The sequence below is a fragment of the Zonotrichia albicollis genome, chromosome 2 (genome assembly GCF_047830755.1).
Source record: "Zonotrichia albicollis isolate bZonAlb1 chromosome 2, bZonAlb1.hap1, whole genome shotgun sequence".
NCBI lineage: Eukaryota > Metazoa > Chordata > Aves > Passeriformes > Passerellidae > Zonotrichia > Zonotrichia albicollis.
Window position 1 is genome coordinate 55,054,892 of NC_133820.1, and position 25,615 is coordinate 55,080,506.

The 25,615-nt window shown below is 38.1% G+C and overlaps 1 protein-coding gene across 9 annotated transcripts in view; it reads left to right on the forward strand.

Moving 5' to 3' along the window:
- GRIA4 (glutamate ionotropic receptor AMPA type subunit 4) overlaps window positions 1-25,615 on the forward strand; it is a 215,501-nt gene that overhangs the window by 164,421 nt on the left and 25,465 nt on the right. For all 9 annotated transcript variants that reach the window (XR_012578998.1, XM_005482572.4, XM_026790746.2 and 6 more), the window contains exons 11-13: window positions 1,404-1,774; window positions 3,159-3,357; window positions 8,172-8,419. Coding sequence is in view for 8 of the 9 variants with exons in the window: in XM_005482572.4 (XP_005482629.1) it covers window positions 1,404-1,774; window positions 3,159-3,357; window positions 8,172-8,419 (818 nt within the window). In the remaining variant the exon portion in view is untranslated. The remainder of the gene's footprint in view (window positions 1-1,403; window positions 1,775-3,158; window positions 3,358-8,171; window positions 8,420-25,615) is intronic.

A 25,615-nucleotide genomic window follows, 5' to 3' on the forward strand; every position in this document is an offset into this window, starting at 1 on the left:
TTAATACAAATGTGCATTTTTGGGCCATTGAATGAGTCAATTCTTTTGAATTATTTACAATTACAAAGCTCTCAAAATAGGTTTAATTTTTAACCACCCAATATTGGTTGAAAATAAAACTTATATATGGCTCGATATGAATTAGCATATAAAATAGAAGCCACAAATTAATTTAAATGCAGTTACCTGTTTCAAAGTTGTAACATGACAAATAAGCTCCTTTTCAATATTTTCTTTGGCACACAAGCTATTTACATAACACTGGATTAAACTATTTGAGCACATCCTTATTTTTCAGCATGTTTTAACCTCATTGAAACCTCAAAGTGTTCACAAAATACAGTTACTCTCCTGAGCCCATAAGCTGTATAGAAGTCCACAATGGTCACAGAGCACAGGCTCTGCTCTCTGGCTGTACCTGGGCACAGCCCCATGGTGATGAGCCCAGGACACAGGTTTCAGCAGCTCTTGCATCTGTTCCCCTCTCAGGGATGCATCCTTTGCCCCAAAGTCCCCACACAATTCCCATCTGAAGCACTGCTGCAGTGACAGCTTTAGTGTAAAAGGCAAGGCTAGGCAAGGAACAAATCCTAATGTAGTGTAGCATCCCTAAAGAGAAGAGCAATGCATTACTTTAGCTACAATATTTTATGGTGCATACAGACATCATTGTTAGCAGCCATAATCACCTCCATCAATAATGATTCATTCAAGATTGGCATCGTCATCCAAAAAACATGTTAGAAATACATTTTAAAAATATTCCTGACACTAGTGGGAATGGATTTAGCACACATTTTATCCTTTTAGCTCATAATTTTGCACACCTATTTCCTGTATACTCGCCATTTTTTGCTGTTTAAAACCTAATTCAACCTTATTAGGCTGTATGTCCCTTGAGACAGCTCTGTGCAGTTTGGTGAAATCACAGCAACAGTAAACCACTTTAGCAGCCTCATGCCAATTGGAGCTTTTTTGAGTCTACGAACTGCTTTACCTCAAAATATTATTATGTCTTACCAAAATACAGCAATTAAAAAGTGTCTATACATTCAGTGACAATAAGGTCATTCTCATTTTCCATTCTTTCTTGAATTCCTTTATTTAAATCTAAATTAATGCCTAAAATGATCTTCCTATACTGCTGTTCACCTCTACAAGATTTGCACAAAAATTAAGTATTTGTATAATTCTGTAAAATAAAAACCTGCAATGTGTATGTTTTAGTGAAATCATATTGAGTAAATGCAGTGTGATAGAATGAAAGAGAAAAATGCTACAAAGAGCATTTAAGCCATGGTGTCCTGCTGATGTTAATAACATACTTTTGGAATTAGCTGCTTACCAAGTGTATAAGCACACATCAATTAATCTATACATCTATATTTCTTTTTTCTTTATAGAAAGCAGAGATTGCTGTTGCGCCTCTGACCATCACTTTGGTACGAGAAGAGGTCATTGATTTTTCTAAGCCTTTTATGAGTTTGGGGATATCCATTATGATCAAAAAGCCCCAGAAATCTAAACCAGGAGTGTTTTCCTTCTTGGACCCTTTGGCGTATGAGATCTGGATGTGCATAGTCTTTGCCTACATTGGTGTCAGTGTGGTCCTGTTCCTAGTTAGCAGGTTTAGTCCATATGAGTGGCACACAGAAGAACCAGAGGATGGGAAAGAAGGACCCAGTGACCAGCCTCCCAATGAGTTTGGCATATTCAACAGCCTCTGGTTTTCCCTGGGTGCCTTTATGCAACAAGGATGTGATATTTCCCCAAGGTTTGTGTCAAATCTTTTTACATTTGCATTTTTTCTTCAACACTGAAGCATAAAACTTTCTTTCATTAATTTTACTGGCAGTGTTTTGAAGTCCATTCTTCAACCTTTTTCTTTTTTTTTTTTTCTTTTTATTTTTTAATAGCCATGATAAGAGCAACAGATAATCTACTTGAAATTTCAGTCATTACTATTATTTTCCCAGTGTCAATGTGCATAAAGCCCAAATAGCTGTCAGAAATAGCAGGTTCACACAGGGGAAATTCCACTGGGTTGACTTCTGACTGTGTTGTTGTTAGATTAGTTCCATTGTGTTGCAATCATGAAATGCACACAGTTGTGCTGAATATCTGCCTTGCATCAAGAAATGTCCCACTTCTACAGTGCTGCTTCACAAATATTGCTGTCTGTGATAGACAATATTTGACTGTTTCTGACAAGCCACTCTGTGTTGCTTTTACAGCAACAGAGGATGTGCCTCAGATCTACTACATGTTTTGTTCTATAGTACATGATTAGTCCTATAATATATGATAATCTAGTAAATGATTAGTGTAATACATGCAGTCCTGAATTTCTCAACATTTTATGAAGTTAGTGGGCAGTAACTAAAACTTTTTAATTAAATATTATGACCCAGTCTTTCAAACTTAAAGGATTCATTTTAGCCATTTGCAGTGAAATTTTGAATGTTCAGCATTGGCCTAATCCTTCTGTTATTGAAGTTAGTAATAAAACTGGTGCTGATTAAGAGTGGATGTGCCTTGCTCCTCAACAACCTTCTCATCAAATTGCAGGTATTGAAAAGGAAAGTACAAGTTTTTATTTAACAGAAATGTCTGTTCTATCAAAAAATTCTTGCTTCCTAAAGAAGAAAAATGTGAATATTCAATGAATGATTGCAGTGGCTTGTGGAATTTTTGAGAAGTTTGGGTGACAGGAATATGTTAATCCTAAAACCAACATAATCCATATGCAAAGCCTTTTGCATTTTTTTTTTTAAGAGGAAACAGAGAAAGCTACTGATTTTCAGCTACTATGCTTTACTTTTGTCTCCAAAAAGAGATTACCAACCCAGTATCTTTTGACACTTTTTTCCTATTTTTAGGCATGTCCTGAAATAATAGGAACACTGAGATTACTGTCCAAGAGGATTTAAACTTCTGTGTATGTGTGATACACATTGATACAGTGGAATACACTGTAGACATTAAGTTTCTAGAGTAGAAGCATCTATTAAAATTTAAAATGCAAATGATCTTCCTCCCATTGATTGTTGCTTAATGACAAATGTTCAGCAATAATGGTGCCTTTACTCTCTCTCTTTCTCTCTCACTTTTCGTGACTCAAGAGACAGGAAAATGTGCATTATTTTATTCATGTTTAGATCCCTCTCAGGTCGCATTGTTGGAGGTGTCTGGTGGTTCTTCACGCTCATCATTATTTCATCCTACACTGCTAACCTCGCTGCTTTCTTGACTGTTGAGAGAATGGTCTCCCCCATAGAGAGTGCAGAAGACCTTGCCAAACAAACCGAAATTGCTTACGGGACACTGGACTCAGGGTCAACCAAAGAGTTCTTCAGAGTAAGTTGGCACGTCCATTAGAGCAGCTATCCCTACCAACCACTCTTTTAAGATGCTTGGAAATGTGAAACAATGTGACTTTGCAATTATATGCAGTATGAAATGCTTTAGCTACTTTTTTACCCCCACAAGACCATTTGTTGGAGTTTTCAGTTTTTTAATCTGTGGAAAGCCTATTGATCCTGTCAAAAAAAAAAAAAAAAAAGAGATGCAAAAGAGATGCCTGGGGGGATACTGAAGCAAGTGATAATTAAAGCAGCATTGCACTATTGATTCATGTGAGGCTACAGTACTGAAGTGATGTGCAGCATTGAAAGCCTATGATGGTAAAGTGGAGTCTTGCAGGTTTTGTTTCTGCTTATGGATTTGGCTGTGTGCATTTTGCTTTAGGGTCTCGAGTGGTGGGCAGGAAATGCATTTTTTATATTGCTGACTTTCAGATGAATAATAAAGAGAAAATTTAACTCGAGGGGATGTGGTTGGAGCATTAGGAAACAGGATAAATAGCCATTCATATGCCTGTGCTATCTCTATTGATTACTTCATTGTCATTTGCTTTCCTGCATTAGTGTGGTTGGTATGTATTCCTCATCATTTGCCAGCTGGAAAGCAGGGAGCTTGGACACATCACAGGCAGCACATAATAAACAGTCCTTCCTGCTTTATTTCATGACTCCAGCAGATGAAAGTTAAGCTCAGCTGACTGAAGTGAGTTTTGGGTTTAAACACAGCTCTGAATAAATGCTGTGAGCCAGTAACCCTTCCTTGAAAATTTCACAGCTAATTAGGTCATTATTTAGCTGAAATGTGAAGAATAAGGGATTTTTAGAGGTCAGGAAGATGGAATGAAAATTTCTTCTAATTGCCTAATTGAAAGGAATTCTGTTAGGTACTCACACGCACCTTCACTGTTTCCAATTTGGCCAAACTGAACCCAGTAAACCATTAAGAAAATTTTCAGTGCCATTTGGAAACTGTAGACAATGTCCATTCAAAGACAGTGTCTCAAGTGAAATAACCTTTTTATTGCAACAACTATCCCCATAGAAGTGCTTGTAAATCTGTTCTATTAGCTGCAGAAAGATGATTTATAATATATAGATTTCACTTAACAAACGCAGTGATTGGACCTTCACATCATGAAACTGCTCAAGGAGTTCAGTTTAACCCAGTTTTCTAGAATTCTTCTGTAGACACTGGAGAAAGAAAAGCAGCCCTGTGCATCCTGTGTGAGATGTGTGGGTTATGACAAAATAAAGCACACATTTAAGTACCTGCCTCTTTACTTGAACTCTAGAAGGATCCAGCTGAAATGGCTATGGTGACTGGTACCTCAACTGTTCACTAAAAGGTTTCTAACTGCCCCTGTCTTACTGTTTTTTTAATGAGTACAGTCCCTCCTACCGATTGTTTATATTCACCTATGTTTCACCCATAAACACATTTTTAGTTCTTTTTGTGGAAAGTTAGATATTTTATTATTGGAACTCGAGTTTCAGTTCATCCTAAGTTGAGGTGGTAACCACAATATATGGGTACAAATAGATCTTTCTACTAGAATGAAACTGTGATGATACTTTAAACATGGTGCTGATGGTCAGCCAGATTTATGTAACTTTGCATTTATTAATTTGTTGCATTTTTAAGAGTATCTAGTGCTTGCAAATTTGTTAGGTGAGGGTATGCAAAAATTAATTCCCAAAGAAATAGTAAAGAATGAAGGACTGGAATTGTTTTCTTAAGACTTTCAAAATACGTATACAAGCCATTGTATTGAAGTAATGAGATCAGGTATTTTGATGTAGAAACACTATTGGTCATAAAAATTTCATCATTCTTTTAAATCTTTGTGTAAACACAGAAACTCTTTCAATATTTTATGCAAGTTCTCGTTTTAAAGAGAAGATACTACGATGGAGTGAAGTGTCTAAGGTGACAGCCCTTTTTTCACTTCAGTGTTAAAGGGCTAAGAGAAAAAAGAAGGAAAATCAATGTTGCTCTTTTTATTTTTTCTTTTCTTTCGAAGTACAGAGGGAAACTTTAACTACAAATACTAAATACTATTGCATATGCAAAATGTGCAGCTTAATAAAAATTTAAACTGTGTTGATCATTTTCTTTAAAATGGTGCAGTTGAGGCCCTGCTTTCAAATTATTTCTCTCTCACAATATAGTGATTCTTAATGATACTTTATGTACCATTTCTAAAGATATTTTTTCACAAAACAGGGAGAAAGATAAAATATCGACAAACAATATTTACATAAAAGCTGTTTTCAAAATACATAAATTAAGACCTAGCCTGAAACAATAGTACAAGAAGATTGTGTGCCAAGTCGAACATTTTGTGGGTTTGGAAGCAATTCACTTCTTGGTATTAGAATCACATGTAACTTTTCTGTCAATGGTGATTATCTGGATGAAGATGAGCCTTCAGGACATTTTCTCATCATTTTGTCATTTCTGATCAAAATGTCAGAAATGCTGAACACCTCTTCAACCTGTTTTAAATCTGGATTGAAAGCAGAAAAGGGAAAGTCATTTTAAAGCCAACATAAAGAAAAAGAGAAACTTTGATACTGTTAGCAGTTATATACTCCTATTTTCTGGTTTACATGCAGTCAGAGTTGTATTTTCCAGGCAGACTGCTCAAGAGGGAAAGTAGTTAGTTTTAGCAGTTCTACTCAGAAGAGCCCGAAATTAAAATTATCCCAGCTGGGCTGACTGCAGGGAAAGCTGCAATGTTTTCTCATATGATAATAAAAATTACTTATTATTTCATTCTTCAGTTTTCACTCTGAGTTGACATGTAAAAATTGAATGCAAGCAAATGAAAGTTTGGGAGAAGAAAATGTTAGAGAGCAGCTACCTTGTTAGACTTTCCATATTTTTCTATTTTCATAGGCAAAGGAGACTAGATGCTAAAAGAAAAACATAATTAAATGCAGCCTTTTCCAATTGATGTAGAGCAGTGTTTCCTGTTACTAATCAAGCTGTTTTATGTGCTGCATAAAGTTATAAATGAAAGTGACCTATTATATGGTTCCTTTTTAAAGAAATAGATGTAATGGATGTTAAGATGAGAGAAATGTTTGGAAGTGAAGGCAGACAAAGGCAAGAAAATACTCTTGAAATTATGACTGATTTATTACTACACTCTCTCCATTTTTTCTTTCTGTAAATTTAAATCCATGTAATTACATCAGTGTAAAGCAAAAATAATGCATTGGTGGCTTAGTTTATGCTCTGCTCCCAGCCACTATTATGTAAATATAAAATAGCTGTGACTATAGTGAAAAGAAAGGGTGACAAGTCAGGATGTGATTATGGACATACACAGCTGTTGTTGATTCAAATGTTATTATATTTGACAGAAAGATAAAATTATGCATACAGACAAACTAAAAAAGGAAAGCATAATTTATGATGTTCTGCTATATGGCATTTTTATTGAACAGTTTTAGTTAAATGCCACTTATTTTCAGGATAGACTTAGGTCCCTTGCAAATTATTTTCTAAGTAATAGTACAGTCATTCAGTAATTGGTAAAAAGAAGTGCTTCAGGGAAATTACTCTCAGATATAAAAAAGGCTCAGTTCCAGGCTTCTTAAAGCCATTTTTAATTTATATAATACTAAGATTATAGGATTTAGTATTTGTTTAAACAATCTAAGGCCCTTTGTTTTGGGGCTTTTGAATAATGAATATTTTTCTGGAGTACTCAGCACAGTGTAGGGACAGGCTCATGGACCAAATCTTGCTTAGCTAGAAACTCCTCTTGACTCAAATAAAAGCTGACTTGAGCATTAGGGTAAAAAGTCCTTTTTGCAGCATACATAGGGGAAGACAAGTGCCATCTGTTATTATAAGGACAGTGTGTAGTGTTCAGCTGACACACTGCTGGTTTGCATGTATGTATTCCTGTTGCTGGAGGAAGCAAAGGAGTTGTTGGGTGAATCTAATGAGCATGGGAAACTTCTCAGCCTGACATCATTTCCTTCCTTTCTTTTAGTGAAATTTTTTATTTGCTTTAATTTTTTATGAAGAAGTTTTATTTTTGTAGTTACTCCATGCATTCTCGGACAGGAAAATTTCCAACTAATGCACTCTAAGCCATGAATTGTGTGCATTCTTTGAGAAAGATATTTCTTACTCAGTTATTGGCAGGATGAGAGTCTTTAAAATAAATCCACTGATACTGCAGTTCTAAAATCATACCTAATTCTTTAAGAAAGATCCTTATGGCATTTTACTTCCTTTAGTATATGCTCCAGCTTGCTGTTTCCATCTTTTACTGTGAACCATGTCTTTAAATATTGTATAGCATTTCTGAATATAGATCAGGTCAGTTCTGAATCACAAAAGCAGAAAGCCTTCTTAAGCTACTCTGGTTTTGATGGTAGAAGAAGTGGGTGTTAGAAAAATGCTTTAAGACTCAGCTGAGTATTTATGGGGAGATGATTTTACTGTTTCTCTTAAGAGTACAGGCTTATTGTGGACATCTATTTCATATATCATTCCCTAAAACACCTTGACTATGTGAACTTCCTCTATCTAACAGTAAATTCAGCTTTACAGGTTTCTTTTTTGACTGCTAGAGCGTAGCCAAACTCAAAAATTGTATCTGCTACTATAGGATTGATAATTTTCTTTTTTGTCGCTTTTAAAATAATGGAATTCAGATGAAACTCTTCTCCAAGATTTTCCCAACCTCAAATGTCTGAAAAATTAAGTATGGTTGATTTTATTTGAGCAGTGCCATTCTGAAACGTTGCAACATTCTTTTGTTCTAACTTGTTTTTGATTTTCCCCAGAGATCAAAAATAGCAGTGTATGAAAAGATGTGGACCTACATGAAATCAGCTGAGCCATCAGTGTTCACTAGGACTACTGCAGAGGGAGTAGCTCGTGTCCGCAAATCCAAGGGCAAGTTTGCCTTCCTGCTGGAGTCCACCATGAATGAATACATTGAGCAACGAAAGCCATGTGACACCATGAAAGTGGGAGGAAATCTGGATTCCAAAGGCTATGGCGTAGCCACACCGAAGGGTTCTCCATTAAGGTGGGTGGAATAGTATAACAATATAAAATGTGTTGTTATAGTATTCCACCTTCCCTGATGTCCCTGATATAGCTCTTTTTGTTTTGTGTGTGAACATGGTATGTTATTTTTATTTTCTTCCATTTCATTTTTTTTTGATCAACAAAGGTAACCATTTCTAATTGCAATATGGATTGAGCAGCTAGAGTTGGCATATGTTTCAAGGCCATATAAAAACCAAACTGGTTGAACACTAGCTACTTGAAGTCAGCCTCAATAGAATTAACACTGGTTATTCTATTTCATCAGCTTTTTTTCACAGAATTCAACCCTTTATAGCAGTATTATGCTTACATTATCTACATCAGTATCTGCATCAATAATATGCCTACATTTTATGTTTTGTTTATTGATCTCAGCTACTAATTTCTGAGTAAGAAGCTGCTTGTAGCATCTTTTTTCAGATGTTATCCCTTGGAGGTAATTAGTCCTTCATTACTTTTTTACTAAAGCACCTTCTTATTTAGAAAAAATGTTTGTGTTTCTAGCATTATGCATTTCAGTACTGCCTTCAAACTCACCAGTATTTTCTTTTTCATGGTATCAGATACATTCAGTAAAGTAGAAGAGTTTTTGATTCACAGGCAGAACATCATTTTCATTTCATTTAAATTGTCAGGGAACAAAATTCAGCTTTGTGTTAAAATTGGCGGTGTTTACCATTCTGTTTCCTTAATGTTTAACGCAAACAAAACTTTCATTTTCTAGTGTAGATTTGCCAATTTTCTTGAAAACAAAAGAGCAACTAAGAGTTGAAGGGAGTCTGACAGTGATAAGGTGCACATGGGTGGGGGAAAGGGAACGCTCCACAGAGTGCTCTGCACCCCATTTTTTACGTCTGTGCTCATGAGAAGGAATTACAATGTGAAATAAAGGGGAGGAAGTAGGTGTAAGGGAAGAGTTGCAAGTGCAGATGTAGCCATATGTCTGTGGTAACCAAGGACCTATTTGTCTACATCTGTGACTGCAGAGGAGACATCATTGCCACTATGCAGATAACTTGACTCACTCATAACTCATCAGTTTAACCTGCACAGAATGCCATAAACATCAGTAGCTGTTACTGCATTACAGGGATGGTAAAAGGAATATCATTAGAATCATCTACATCCACAGCAAAAGAAGATTTGTATGTGCAGGGGAAAATCAGGACAGCTATTTCAGTGACTGGATATGAATTTTTGGTCCTTAACATTCAGTACCTATCAGATTTTAAAATTGCCACTTTCACTGCTGGGTAAAGTAGAGAGAACATTAAGGAGGTGAGAGAGGGAAAATGACAATAAAAATGTTAATTCTATAGAAAAACACATCCAGAACTGACAGAGTAGTTAAAGGTGGTAGTTAAACGTAGTAGTTAAAGCTAATAGGAAAGGCTGCTCTATTATCTGGATATATTTTCAAAACACTTGGTTTTTATTTTATATTTACGATAAATTAATATCTCCTTTTCAGTGTTTTGGACGACCTAAGATTGGTAGGCAGCACTGCAGTTTAGGGTAGTAAGGAAATGCCCACTGCTGCCAGTCATGCTGTACTGAGTCAAAGCTAGGACATACATTTTAGGAGTACTTTGGCTGCTGTCATATATGTCCTAGCAGTGGGCTCTTTGCTTTAAGTGTGCTTTATGGTGTTCTTTAGTCCCTTTCCCTTTCTTCTTCAGAGTATTCAATACCAACAAGAGACAGCCTGTTATAATGAGCACTGGTAGCCTGTGGAAATTGATTTGTGTCAAATTTGGGCTTATTTCATGTTTGTTCAGTTGGCTAGACAAAAATACCGAGGAGTAATGGGGATGAGACATAAAGAAGTTAGAAGTAAGAGGGCCTAGTAAGACTAGTAAGAGCAGAGAGGAAGAGCACAGCCCCAATTGTAAGGATCCAGTGTGAAGTCCTGGTTATATCCCAGCTAAAGCTCCCAGACAGTTCAGTGAGGCCATAGTTTCATCTAACTGGGGGTCAGCAGCTGTCATTAGGGTGATGTGATCAAAACCCTGCCATTTTTCACATCCTACCTTCAAACATGTTTCAAAAAGCAGAATAGGGAAAATCCTACCGGACTTGAAAATTGGACCAAATCTTCTTTCAAGCTGTCTTGACTGGCTGTCCGTGTCCATGCCTTTCCTGAGCCTTTCTTTCATATGTGCTAAGCTGCTTGTTCTCCTGCTGCACCCCATTCCCTCTCCAGCCCCAGTGACAAACCATCAGTGCTGCTTACCTACTAAAAACATTAAGCAACACACTTAATGTTCTGGATAAAAATAAAGAACAAGCAATACCTCACATTTTTACCACCTCTTTCATGTATATCTATGGAGAGTAGCACTTACAGAAGAGGGGAAAATCTTCCTCCCCCTGTGTTTTTGAACAGAAAAGAGTCAGCTGTAAATTTTATCTGCATCTTTCAGTATTTTCTGAATATTTTAAGATTTAGATTATGCTGCTTTTGCTATTTTGACTTCATCCCACATGTTAGTGTTTCTGTCACTGATCAGATGACTTATGTAACTGCTGTCTGCACAGATAATTGCAAATATTGAACATGCAGCTTGAAATCCATGAAGGGCAGGCTAGCTGAGCTCATTACATAAATTAGTCAAAAGACATAATTTGATATGAGAATTGCAAATTTTATTTTATTTAATAATCCTAATTTCCTATTTGAGTTATATGTAGACCACAAATTACTTGATGTAGTTCACAAATAATTGCAAATAGCATATAAAATTTAAACATTCAAATGCTGTCTTTGGTTTGTTCAGGACTAGTGGAAAAAACCCAACTTTTCCAAATGAATTATTCATATCAAATTAATCACTGAACTGTTTGAACACCTATTCCGTTAGAAGTATTTTTGTCTTAATCCGCCTCCTACTTACTCAGTGATATAAATCAGGAGTTTTTTCCCTGAAAATATAGTAGCATCTGAATAAAATTGATGTGAGTCTGTGGAGAACCAGATCACATATTCTCACACATCTAACTGACAGAAAGTGGTTCTTCCTGTAGCATAGGATTAGGGATGGTTCCCTGCCATCACATCACCAGGCTCATGTTCATTATAGAGCACATACCCATCACTTGGTTCATGCAGATGAAATCCACTTGTCAGAGAGATCCAAGGACTGGTCTGTCTGTTGCTCATGACCATACACATGAGCAGGGTAGTGGATTTTAATTCAAAACTCTTCCTTGTTGGGTTTCATGCTACACTCCTGCAGTGTTCAACCAGTACCTATTGGCTAATTGGAATGATTTATTCTCAGTGCTGGTGCAGTATTACAAATAATGCATATCACTGAATGGAGGAGAATGGGAAATGCCTGATGTGTGTTTCTTTTATGCCCAATGGGCGGTACCACATCACATATCATGTGTGTCTCCTTCCTTCCTTCCTTTTCAGTGATATTCATTTCTATATGATGTTGTAAAAGACTGTCGTGTTTGAGAAGGAATGTGGGATTGAGGGCAAAGGCTCTCATCACAGCAAAGATTGAGTTTCTCTCATGGCACTACCCAACTGTTCTTACTGTTTCTCCTCCTACAACGGTAGGTATCCTTCCAAAGCCACTGTGTGGTACTCAGTGTGAATTAATGAGTTTTTTTCTTCAAAGGTGGTGCTTTCAAAGGTGGTTAAGAGAGTGCTGCTTGTCTGCTTAGCAAGACCTACCTCTGTAAAAGTGTTGTCATTAGAAGATGTTCTTGTGGCCAGACTTCAGGCCCTTGTGGATCACCCCCGGGTCATCTCCCTTGCCACTTGCAGTAACTGTGTTATCAGAGGGCAACACCTGAAGATCTTGTACTTCTCAAGTCCTGTGCCTTGCATGCCTCTGCTTTTCTGTTTTAGATATGTAGGCATCATAAACAAGTTTGAATAGTGAAGAACATGAAAGAGTTCTCCACCCTAAGAGGTAATGATAAAGAAGCTAAGGGCAGTATTTTCTCAAAAGTACACTAAAAGCTTTTTCAGCTTTTTGTACCTTGAAGCTGTTTTATGTTAAGGGGAATGAGAGGTTGGGCTAAAAAATTAGTTGTTATCATTTCTTCTCTTACTATTTCAACTAAGGACATTTGTCCTGTCCTGTAGCCAAAAGTATGCAGCATGCATGAGTGAAACCTGCAAGGTCATGAGTGTCTGGTGAGACACTTTGAGCCCAGGCAGATGAGAATGGCAGCATTAGATTTAGACAAATAATAGAAAAACTTTGATTAGATGCATCAATGTATTTTAGAGATTGGTGTTATTTGTTCACCAACCTCATGAAATCCAGCGCTCTAATAAGTTCCTGCAATTGGAATTAGTTAATGTTTATATATATATGAACCTGGGATTCCATATTCCATTATTCAAGCCTCTATTCTTTTTAAGTAGTAAAGGATTAAGTCAGTTTCACTTTAGGAAAAATTCTTTCTGTTCTGAAGAGGAAGGCAAAAAGGTCCACCTGGTGATATCTGCTGGTTTTTGCAGTGTGACATCTTGTGACATGAACTGACTCTTTGCACTTTATCCATTCTTCACCGTGTTTAACATAAGATGTGCAGTGTGGGCAGTGAATCAGGGATGCTAGTGTTGCAGATGTAATTTTGCCATCATTTTAGCAACTTATATGGAGGGAAAAGTGTAATGTAATTGAAGCTAGAGATTTTAGTTTCCATCCCCTGCAAGGGAAGAGCTCCCTGAAGGTTGCTTGGGGTGCAAAAGGCATGCAAACTGTCCTGTAACAGTGTATGGATTCTCCTGTTTTATATAATGTAATGTGCAATACCAGAAAGAGATTTACCCTAGAAGTGAGAGTTCTGTGGTGGAAGGACGTTTTTCTTGAAGAAAAATGAATCTGTGGGAATAAGATAAAGATCTGTTACGAGCGGAGTCTTTGTGTGTGTGGGGTCTGTAATCTACCATCTTGATCTCAATGACTTCATCTTCTTGTTTTCCTGAGGTGAATCTCTAGAACTGCCATTCCTCCATTGCTTCATTTCAATGTGGTACTACAGCTGGCACTTACCTTGGCGTTTCATAGATATATGCAGTATGGTTCGTTAGAAATCTAGTGTTGGAAGAAAACTTATTTTAGTAACTCATGCTCATTCATAAAAAATTTTGGCAGACCTTACATAGGATGGAATATTTCCACCCCTCCTTTTTTTTTTCTGGTAAGTGATGTTTCCTTTTATTTTTTCATTGACCTGAAAATAGCATTATGATAGCATAGTTTCTTCCAGTGGGACTATTTAATTTTTTATCAAATGTCGTCCTCAATGTTTTTGAAGACCAGACTATAAGGAGCTTACTGTGGAAGGAATTCCAAGCTCATCATTCACTACCAAAGCTGTTTATTGTGAATTTAATATAATATTCTGAGATGTAGACCAGTTCTCATTTTACCCTGGATTTGTTGGTCAGTGAGCTAGTAATTCATACCAGGCTCTGTAGGAAAACCATCAGAGTCATTATGCAGTAGTGAACTGTAAGGACAGGTAAAAACATTTCCCCCCAAACATATTACGTGCTCTGGTTTCTTATGTTTTCTATGAGATTGGATTTGTGTGTGCAAAAGAATAGGTATGATATTCACAGACTTCCTCTGAGTAAGAGAAGAACTAGGAAAAATGTTTAAGCTGGCCACACAAATTTTTTACACTGTCAGCATTTGTTGACAGAGGACTACAGAGGACTTCTTCCACATTTGTTTTTCAATGGTTTTGTACGGCAGAAATCCATGAATCTTTAGAAAAATAGGCTTTTCCCATCAATTAAGCTTCCTTGCACAAAGTGTGTTGTATCATAAAGGAAGCATTTCCCTAGACCACTCGTCAGTGTACTCTATATTGTTCAGTTTCCAAAGGTTTTTATAGATTTTTTTTAACCAATATTGTTGGTGTAACTATTCTATTTTGGTGTTTCTGTGGATCTGGGCTGCATTCTTCAATCAGTGGCATGTCCCTGTTTCTAGAAAGGTACCAAAATAGGTAAAAGTAATGTGTGGTTGGGTCATCCTGATAACATCTGAGGCCCATGTGCCTCTGAGCATATTCTGGCACTTCAGAGAGAAGAATGGGTATTTCTTTTGCTGGTTAGCTGTCTTCTGGTTGGCAACACTGGCACATAAAGGCCTCCCCAGATCATTCTGAAGACAAGCAACCGTCACAGTGAGGAAAGATGCATAGGAAGCAGGTTTGATTTTTTTTCACATTTCCCTTCTCCTGCCAGAATGCCTGGTCTTGCCCTTAATCAGTGTGTTATTCACAGAGTTGTTTCAGCAAAGCACTGTAGGACTTCAAAACTGATGTTATTTATGTACAATGCTGAGAAGATACAAAAAGAACTGGTGAATAATTGAGGTTTGATTATTAAAATGAGTGATGTGAAAATACTGAGTTTGACCTCTACACTTTTGAAGCAAGGGCCACTGGAGAAACCAAAAACCCCTCCATAGTTATGGGGTGGTCTGTTGATAGTTGAAAGAACAGGATTTTAGTCCGTTTAGTAGAAATTTCCAGGATCATTTCTTTCTGTGATGCAAAATTATATGAAAACTAGAAGGTGATCTGTATCATTTTATACATATATAATCATTATCCTGTTTGTTGGTTTAGATCATACTGTATGACTTTGCATAATATTCTTCCCTTCACTGTAGGATAACTTCCCTTCACTGCAGGCATAGCAAGGCTTGAATTACCACATCATTACCATTCAGTGTCAAAGCTTATAGCTGAGATATTTCTCAAGCAGGTCAGATCCTTCAGAGCTTGTTGAGTTTTCTATCAACTGAAAATAACACTTACTAGGTAAAAAGGCAGAGAATGGGCCACTACTTAAGAAGTCAAAAGAAGATCAGTGAAGAGAACCTGACAATGAATGTTAGCAAGTTGTTCTTTCAGCTGAGCCTGGGAGGCATACTTAAGTTTGGTTACCTGGGTTATTTCTGTCTAAAAAAACAGTATCTATTTGAAAAGTAAATATAAAGCCTTGGGAACAGAGATTTGAGTCCCAACTTGCTCTGTTCCCCAGTGATACCTGCTGGATTAAGTTCATAATCTTCAATCAAGATAAGGGTCTTCCCTGTGCAGAAATAGTGCAGTAAAAAAAAGGGAAAATTTCATGATGACTAATAAGATTCACTGCAAGATGTACAAGCAAATGTATTGAGGCAAAATCTTCTACTTGAAATAATTTTACCCATTCTTGCAATTTTTACTTACAGAGGAAGGAAATTGTATTAATTCTGATTTAAGTCACCAAATGGCAGTAGAGCATTGCCATTGAGATAATTTCTGATACTTATCTCTTTGAAAGAAAACAAGTCATTAATGTCCATGATGCTGCATTTGCTGAATTTTCTCTGACCTGGGGGAGAAAAAAATCACTCTATCTTTCAAGTACTTCAAAGAGCCATCTCTGACCTGCCTTGCCTCACAGAGCCTGTTTCTTCATTGCCACTAGCAGGAAGTTTTCACTCTCAGACTTCAAGGATGATTCATAATTGAACAAAGCTCTCTGTGGTTTGGAGGAGAAATCAAAAGTCACAGGAATTTGTTCTGCTGCCATTTCTGTTTTCCTACAATACAAATAACAGTAGAAGCAACTGATGGAAGGCAAAACTCTTCCAAGAAGCTTAGCTCCCATCTTGATCACACTGTCAGGTTCTGGTGCCTCTCTGCTAGTGTCATCCTGCTCCTTACTCCAAGGAAAGTCTTGGGATTTTAGTGAGAAAATGAAGTGTTTCTGAGCAGGAGTGAAAGAACAGAGCATGGAAACAGCAGTAAAACTATTTCATAGAAAGGCTGCGGGGGTTTTTTTTGTTTCTTTTTTTAATTTAAACATTTCAGTGGCAATTGGTATTTTTAAATTAGCAGTATAATCAGTGTAAAAGGTGAAGCTACCATTCTGTATCTTCTGCTTTAGCATTTGCTTAAAAGCACTACTAGGCTTTTTTAAAAAATATTTTTACAAACTGTACAAGAGGTTTATCATTTGGATATTTAATGATTACTAAAAATTTCTTTATTGTCTTACAGAAGCGTTGGGCCAGTCTGAGGTAGTAAGCACCAGGAAAAGTTCAATAACAGGCTTGTTTTCTACAGACAGAAAGAAATCAAGGCAGAAAAAAGATCAGAGTTCTTTTCTTGCTTGTCTGTTTCAGAATTGTTTGAATGCAAACAGGATAGGAGCTTCACAATAACAGATCTATCTAAACTAAATTTGTCAGACTGTTGAATTCTCTGACAGGTAAAGAGGGGCTTATATTCAAGTCTAACCAATGAACTTACCTCAGACTATCAGCAAAGGCCATAATATCTCAAAAATACTGATACCATTGCTGTGCACACATCCTACTTATTTTCTGGACTTTTACAAACCTTTGATAAGCATTAATCCCCACTGTATGCCAGTGGGATACAAAAGGTTATGGTTGTTTCCAGTCTATAGATCCCCTGAGAAATAAATGCTGCCTCTTGCCACTTCAGAAATAATTTTCTCCTGCCCTTTTCTCTGCCATTTCCCCAATCCCTTGTAAAGCATCTCAGCAGAGGGCAAGATGCAGCCCTTTATATTTTAACAATGCTGCTCATTATTATTTCTCTCTTTTCTTTTTATTACAACTCTCTGGCCGTTTAGGTGTCAAGTCCCAGGAACTGCCCTTTGAAGTTGATGGTACAGTTCCCAACAACTGAAAGGCCTATCCCACTAAGATAATAATTGTTCAGGTAAATTGTAGGTAGACTGAAGCAAAGGAGCAGGCTGCTGAAAGGCATCTCAGCAGCTTGTAACAATACCTCTCCGTGGAAATGACATTTGGGGTACAAATAGCACCTGAAAAACAGTTTGTGATAATCTGTGTGATAGTTGCAAAACTGCCCACTTCCAATTGACAGTAAGCACAAGATGGACTCCACGAGACATAAAATGGCTATTTAGTCTTTGTGCAGCCTTGATTCTTGTGAGAGATCTCCAACCAAAAGTAGGGAAAAAAGTTTGTTTTCTTTCTTGTGGTTGCTTTGAACTGAGAATAGAATCTCAGACTGGCACAGTGTGTGACAGAGTAGGCATTATGGACTGAACATCCCAGCATGAAAGGTAGAAAGATGTTGACAGCACAAAACAAGATTCAGAAGTCTTAATGTATAATTTAAGCTACTGTGTGTCTTGACACAGCAGCTCTAAAATGCAACTCTTTCCCATCATCAGAATGCTCCCAAGGAGCTCAGGTTCCAAATACAAATGGCCATATGTGTATCTCACTGAACAGTACAAGTTTAAAATAATGTTTAATAAAATAGTGACTTGTGGCTGATCAGTAATTTTTCCTCTTAACTGGTCTGCTTTGTGTGTGGTAAGAGGTAGAATGAAAACTAGAGCTCTTTTTCTTAACTATCTCTAGTTATCCTTAGCTCAAGTCTCTGTGCTTCTATAACTTGATGCCTTACTGCCATTTTCTGCTTTCCTTCCTCTCCTTCCTATTCCAAACAAGTCACTGAGTGAAAGCTTAAATCAAGCCTGAAAAAGGATTTAGCTCCTATTTCCCTATATCTTTTAGCAAATCACATTATGCTAAGCAATGCTGTGTGTTCTTTTGTTGTGACTGTCTTTTAACAGTTTTTGGCAGGATTGGCAGTTTTCTGTAGTCAAAGTTTGACTAAAATTTTCCCTGCAGTTTTTTAAAGCCAAAAGTCAACTGGATAAAAGGGATCTGAGCCTGACCTGATGCAGAGACCTGTTTTGTTTTTACACTTCAAGTACTTCTTTCATGCAAAGAAAATATAACTTTTTTAGTTGTTTTTTTTTCTCCCATCTTGTTCAGGAATAGCATCTCTGTGCAGGAAGATCCAGATCCCTTGCTAGCTTCCAGATCTTCCATTACTAGCAGCGGGGATGAATGAGGTCTGCAGGTGAGAGCAGCCCCAACATCTGGCAGCCCATCTGTTACCTCCAGAATATGTACAGCTTTCTCTGAACATAATTACACATCAGGCTCTTTCCAATCTGTTGCTGATAAGGTTCCATTTAGTGTGCCCTGGATTTGTAACTATGTCTTTAAGAGGCTTTTATATACAGAATTAGATGTTTGGATTCTTTGGTATGGATGCAGGCACCTGATTTCACACATCTTATGCTATCTTATGCTATGCTGTTTGTGTGATTTAGGTCTATTTTGGATCTTAAAACTCTTAAGCCAACAGAAAAATTCGTGAGATCTAGTAATGTCCTACAGAAAATCTCAGCTTTTTCTAGAAGACCCAAGTTTTCCATATTTCATATGCCTTAATGTAAACATTACTAGACAATTCTTCACATTTTTACATTTTCAACCAAAATTTTTAATTTTAAGGTTTCCACAGGAGCCTTTTATTGCTTGCAACACAAAATATGACAAGACAGGTTTTAGAAGGATGCTCATTTCTTCATTGGTTTTAAATACAAAGAAAATGCCTTCTATCCAAAGCTAGAGGACTCACCCACATTCAAATGCTCTGCATTTACTAAGATCCAGCTCCTCGGATTTTAATCAGTATATGATACTATTCTGATTATATTCTATACCTGCTGATAATATTTTTTTTGGTTTAAAACCACATGAACACTTGACAATTAGTTTTGACTTTTCAATTTAAATAATGCAAGCTCAGTCAATGAAAGTGTAGTTGAAAGTGAACAGAAACTCATCACAGTTTCTTGAGGATTTAGGATTTTTTTCCTGTCACAATTAAATAAGCAGGCTGCTATTTTTGGCATCTCTTTTAGATAGTGGGCAATTATCCAAAGCAGTTTCCAATTAGAGTGCTTTTAGTTCATTCAATTTGTAGGCCACAAGAGAAGATACTGTTGCATTAGATAAAATAATTGCAAACATTAGGACTGCATGTAGAACACAACATCCTTTTTTTGTTTTGGCCTCCTCACTTAAGAAAAACATCAATAAATTGAACCTATTTCATGGAAGATGATTAAGATGGAGCTGGATATAAATCTGGACCTTCTCTGATGAGGAGAATCTGGGAGAGCTGGACTTGTTTAGACTGGAGCAGAGATGGTTTTGGGGCAGCCCAGAGTGTCTGCATGGGGGTCTTCGAGGATATGGAGCCAGACTCTTCACAGCAGAGTAGGGCAGGAAGGTTGCTGACCATGAACATAAAATGAAAGAGGCGAAGTTCAGACTGGATGTAGGGGGGAACTGTTTTCCCTGACTGCTTGAGGGCAGTCTGACAGTGACACTCTGCTCAGAGAGGCTGGCAGGCCTCATCCTTGGAAGTGTAAAAATGTGACTTGTTGAAGCCCTGAGCAGTTTGGTCTGACCTCAGGACCAACCCTTGTACGAGCAGGAGGTTGGACCAGACAGCTCCTTAGGCACTTTCCAGACTGCACTGTACAATGATCCTTTTCGAAAATTATGGCTATGATAAGGATATCTTCATCACATTGAATCTCCTGGAGCTACAGGAGTATTTGGAAAGTTGTAGTAGCTTATGGAAAGTGATGTTTATGTCTCCTACTTTGTAGAAGGTCTTCTCCTGACCATTAGGCTTTAGTTACAATTTCTGTGAATTAAATGTCAAACAGATCATTCCCATCTGAACAAAACTTTCTTGCTGGAAAAGCAAAACAGAGTGAGAGAATTTGAAGTCAGTGAAGTAAGTGACAGTGCTTCGTACCTTTTCTTTGCCAGGGAAAAAGGAGCAGTTAACCGCTTAAGCAGCTTTATTTAGCTGCTGAGTGATTGACAGCATGGATATTTTTGGGACTCCTGAGTGGGTCAAAATATGGAAGGTTCTGTTATGGGAGTCAAGTCACTCAGGTTGGCTGTCTCCCACTTTTGTCAGGAAAAATTAGGAGTATGTTGTGGTTAAGGACTGAATCGAGGAAACACAGAGAAGTTTAGGCTTAATCCATCTCTGGGAAAGCAGAAGGATAAATTCTCCATGAATGGTTGCCTGAAAAGACACAGATTTCTGAGAAGCAATGAAGTTTGATTGCCTGAAGTCATGTCATACTGGTGAGCTTAGTTAATGACCCTGCCCAGATTTCTTGGGAGTCTTGAAGGAGATCTGTACTTGAGATTCACCTTTGCAAATTGAGGGTAATGACAATTGCCCATCAGCCTCAGAGGAATACTGAAGATTAATAGCATTGTGTTTATTGTGCTGTGGATATTTGAAGCCCATTCCCACTCCAGATGTTTCTATGATTATTTCAAATCCATGGAGGTGTGTGTGTCAGGATAAACATGGTGGTAGATTTCTCACTGTCTTTGGTCAAAGAAACTGACCAGGAAAGAAAATGACTGGGAAATTGTAACTTCAGCAAATGGTTTCTGAAACAGTTTGTGGTCTATGACCACATGTTTTGTGTTCCATTTAGGAAGCAATGGCAGAAATATCCATCACCACTGGACCCTACTCTGTATGGCTTTTTTAATTAAAATTGGCACATGGACATGTGTTCAGGACAACAGTAATTACATTATTTGTATCTCCATATCCACTGTGGAGATCTGTTAGTACTTTTAGTACTGTGTTTTCTCTGTAGCCTGGCTGCTTGTATTTGAAACATTACAAGCAGGTGTTACCATATCAATGTGATTGTGCTTGGTCCAGCTGGTCTGAGAGCTGCTATATTTGCATTTCAGAGAGTGGTTTGGGTTGGAAGGAACCTTAAAGATCATCTGTTTCCAAGCCCCTGCCATGGGCAGGGACACCTCCACTACTGGACCAGGTGGTGTAGTGGATGAGAATGAGTGGGACATAGTAAAGTCGTGGCAGAATCATTGTACTGAGCTAACTGTGGCCTTTCCTTCGCCACCACCAGTGGCAGTATAGGGACTGTGCAAAAGTGAAGGTGCTCTGTGCTTAAGTGGAATCTGTTTCCATGCTGGAGGAAGGTGGAGAGTTTGCTGCTGTGTGCATGGATGTATTGATGGTGACATCATATAGCTGGTTGCCAGAGGGATTGGATTGCCCTTGTGATCATTTCACCTGATCTTGGGCTGCTGTTCAGCTGGCTTCAGGGCATTTTAATTATCAGCGCACTGGCTGTTGGACCAACCATCTCATCTGGTTGCTGGCACTGATTATGTTTGTCTAAGCATATCAGATATTCCTCATTAACTTCTGCAATAATATTCAGACAGAAAGTCCTAGGAACTCTTCCAGCTAATCCCCATTTTGGCTGCTGACCAAATAAGGCTTTATATGGCACAACTGTAATTGCTTCATTTGTGTGGTATTGGTCTGCCATTAGGCAAAACACAAGCCAGCATTTCACTAGGGCACAAGTTATGCAGTGTTCTTTATTCTTTGCATTGCAGTTGCAGCTCCAGTTCCCACCTGGGAAATAGCTCCCCTGTTTTTGTCTTTCAGTCTCTCCTTCTAATTAAAGTAATGAACTTCAAAGTGCTTGCACCATAATTGGACTAAAGCTTAAGAAAACGCATCTTAGCTGGAATCTTTCCATTTATTGCCTTTATGAAAAAACTCTGTATGGAGGCACAAAGAAGCATGAATGTAATGTTACAGAAATCCCTCATGCCTCTTCTCAGTCTAAGTTTAGACCTGCCAAAAATTGTATGAACTGTACAAATCTCATGAATTAGTGATCTGTTTCTGGGGGCCATAAAAGTCAAGAATCCATCCTGATTTCTGTGCTGCCAATAGCTTTTGGCATAGTGGCAACGTTTCATTAATAACTTCATGGACATTGATGTCAGTGGCTGAATTCCCTCTGAAGCAAACAGCAGTTTTGCCCTACAGCTTTCCCATGTGGAGTAAGCTTTTCTTACTAGGAAAAAGTTATTGAAGAGCTTGCTTGTATTGCAGCCCTTTTAGTACTGCAGATATATATTTGATTGGCTTTGCAGTCATATCATGCTTCATTCTCATTAAGGTGGCTGAAAGGTCTAAACAGACAAGGCAAAAAGTTAGGAATGATACCTTAGGAACAGAACAAGCATGGGCTTGTTCCTAAAGTAAAGATATAGACATAAATAGAACCACAAAATCATAGAGTCACGGAATAGTTTGGGTGTGAAGAAACACTTAGGGGTCATCTAGTCCAACCCTACTGCACTGCTCAGAGCTCAGTCCAGCCTGATCTGGAATGTTTCCAGGAATGAGACACCTCTCTGGACAACCTAGTCCAATGTTCTACCATCCTTATTCTAAGAAATCTGTTCCTTATACGTAGTCTAAGTCTACCTTCTTTTAGTCTAAATCTGACTTCCTTTAGCTGAAAACCACTGCTCCTTGTTTTGTTTTAGCAGGCCCACTCAAAAGCTTTGTTCCCATCTTTCTTATTAACTCCCTTCAAGTATTGAAAGGCCTTAATAAGGTCTCCCTGGAGCCTAGTTTTCTTCAAGCTGAACAATGCCAACTCTCTCAGCCAGTTCTGATGGGAGGGCTGCTCTGTGCTTCGATCATTTTTTGGCTCCCCTCTGAACCCATTCTAACAGGTCCCTGTCCTTCCTGTGCTGGAGTCCCTAGAGCTGGATGGAGGTAGTCACAGGAGTGGAGTAGAGGGGTAGAATCACCTCCTTTGACTTGTTAGCCGTGCTTCTTTTTATGAATTCAACTGAATGTGGCTACTCCATTAATTCCTGGGAACAGCACTAGTACCTTTTTTTTTTTTTCTCCCCAATGCAGCTTTGGGAAGATGGCAGAAGTTGGGTTTCTTTCTTTCACTGTAGCTCTTGCCACAGGTACCTGTATCTGTCACCCTGAAAGTGGTTAAATGCAACCTCTTTCGTAAGACTCTTCTCTGAGGACATCTCAGAAATATTAGCTAGGATAGAGGATTTTTATCACTTTTTATGGAGAATCATAAGCTGATGATAAGGTAGTTCATGGAAAAGGCATGCAGAGATGCTCAGTTCAGCACTTTTACTTGTAGAGGTCACTCCACTGTGACTCCTGATGTTTTTCTGCCATATCTGAGTCTTAAAGACATCTTACACTAATCAGGTGCTCTTGTGAGATCCTGATGCTTGCAAGAAGGAAAATACATCAGCATATCATAAGGAGTAGAAAACAGGCAAAGACCATTTCAGATGTAGCTCCTCTCAGCCATTATTGTGTGTTCATAAATGGTAGATTTACCCTTACAGTAATGAAAAATTGGAGAATTCTGAGAGTGAAATCTTTTCAAATATTGCCAGATTTGAACCAAATCTGCAAAAATACCAGGTATGCTCAATACTGCACTAAAATCTTGGGTTTGTTATTATCTCCTGCTACCCACTAAATAGAACATACATTTATATAGCGCATTGAGATATGGGGCTGGATAGAAACCAGAAGACCTAATATTTGCAGTTAGTCCAGCAGGATATTTAATCTTCCATGATTTGTAGCGAGATTCAGCAATAAGTTCTGACTCCTTTTGGATGTCACAGTGACATTTCTTCTGGGTAGGTGATTCAACCTAGGACTGGGTCTTCCTGCAGAGGAAAGCTGTGAAATGCTCAGTCAAAGGTACAGTATTTCTGCCACTGCTGGGACATGTTGAATGGAGTGAAAAATTAGAAGCTGCTGCAACAGCTGCCACCTGCTTTGCTCTGGAAGATTTTGATGTAGTAAAATCTTCCTCTGCATCAGGTAGCCAGAGTCAGTGATCTTAATAAGCTCTCTGGTAATCCATCAGTGATATCAAAAGGATTGAGGTGAATGTAAAGAAGAAACAGCTTTCTAAGTTACAAGGAACCACACCATATTTCTGTTCAATAAGCACTGAATTGCATCCAAAAGAGATATGTTTTCCTAGCCTCATTCTGGGTGAAAATAGTCCTTCTGTGGCATTCGGAAACCTATATTTTAAAGTCCTTACAAATATTATTAAGATATTATAAAAAGGAAAATTTAAATCCTCTGGCCAAGATCAGTAATCATGAATAATGTTTTCAGTCCTGTTAAATCATCCATTTGCAAAACAATAAGATCAATTGTGCAGCATTTGGCTTTTTCTTGAGATGGAGAGACATAAGGAGTCTGAACATACGCCTGGGTAACAAAACAGAATGTCATTGCAAGAAGCTTACACTAATGCAGTCTAAGTGGGAGAGGAGCAGGACAGCATGAGGCATGATAGATCTTCACTGCTGTGACCCTCACCTCAAGCTGCTACTCCCTGCTTTCAGCAGTGCCTATCCAACACAGATGGAACGTGTGCCTGGCCCTGAACCACATGCTGTGCTCTGCCATGGAGCCCCGACCTGTCTGTGCCAATACCGTCATTTTCTTTCAGCTGGGGGACCCTGCACTTAGGAGTTACTGGAGAGGCAGGTGAAACAGTATCCAAACATCTTGCTGCAACCAAACTATGAATTGATATCTGCTTCACCTAAGGCAGAAAAAGCAAAAAGCTTTCTGCCAGCCATGCCAGAGGTGAAAGCATTATGTATTGGTGGGGGAGAGGGATGCACTAATACATGCTCACTTTACACATATCCATTTTTAAAATATTACTGTAAATTCTTTCCACAGTTTCAACTATGTGAAAACCATAAATGATTTTTACTTCCTTTAGCTCAGGGTTGCTAATGTTTCTGAGGTGAAAGAGAGTTTTGAGGTTCTTGGCAGTGAGCTAAGCTTATCCTGAGAGTGGTTCTGCAGCATGGAGTCAGTGCTACACTGGTGCTCAGACACTTTTGAAAAATGTCACTCAAGTGAGGGATTTGTTGAGGGTGGTGAGACACTGGCACAGGTTACCCAGCATTGTTGTGGATACCCCATCCCTGGAAGTGTTCAAGGCTGGATTGGATGGGGCTTTGAGCACCCTGGTCTAGTGAAAGGTATCCCTGCCTGTGGCAGGGGAGTTGGAACTAGATGATTTTTAAAGTCCCTTCCAACTCAAACTATTCTATATCTCTATAATTCTACACCTTTAAAACATGTATTCTGACTTGCAGGTGTTGGAGTCCAGCAGCCTATTCACATAATCCTGCTTATGCTGGAACCAGCAAGACAAATTGTGCTTTTAAAAAAAATGCACTGCTCAATGACAACAGGATTAGGTAGTCGTTAGCAAAAATTAAAATAGTTCAGAGTTGGGAGAAACTAGCATTTCTGCTGCTGCTAAAGACTGTGTACTGAACCAATATGAACAGTTTCTCTAGGGACAATTTTATGTGTTTTTTTATTTACTGTAAAGCTTTGTGTAAAACAGAGA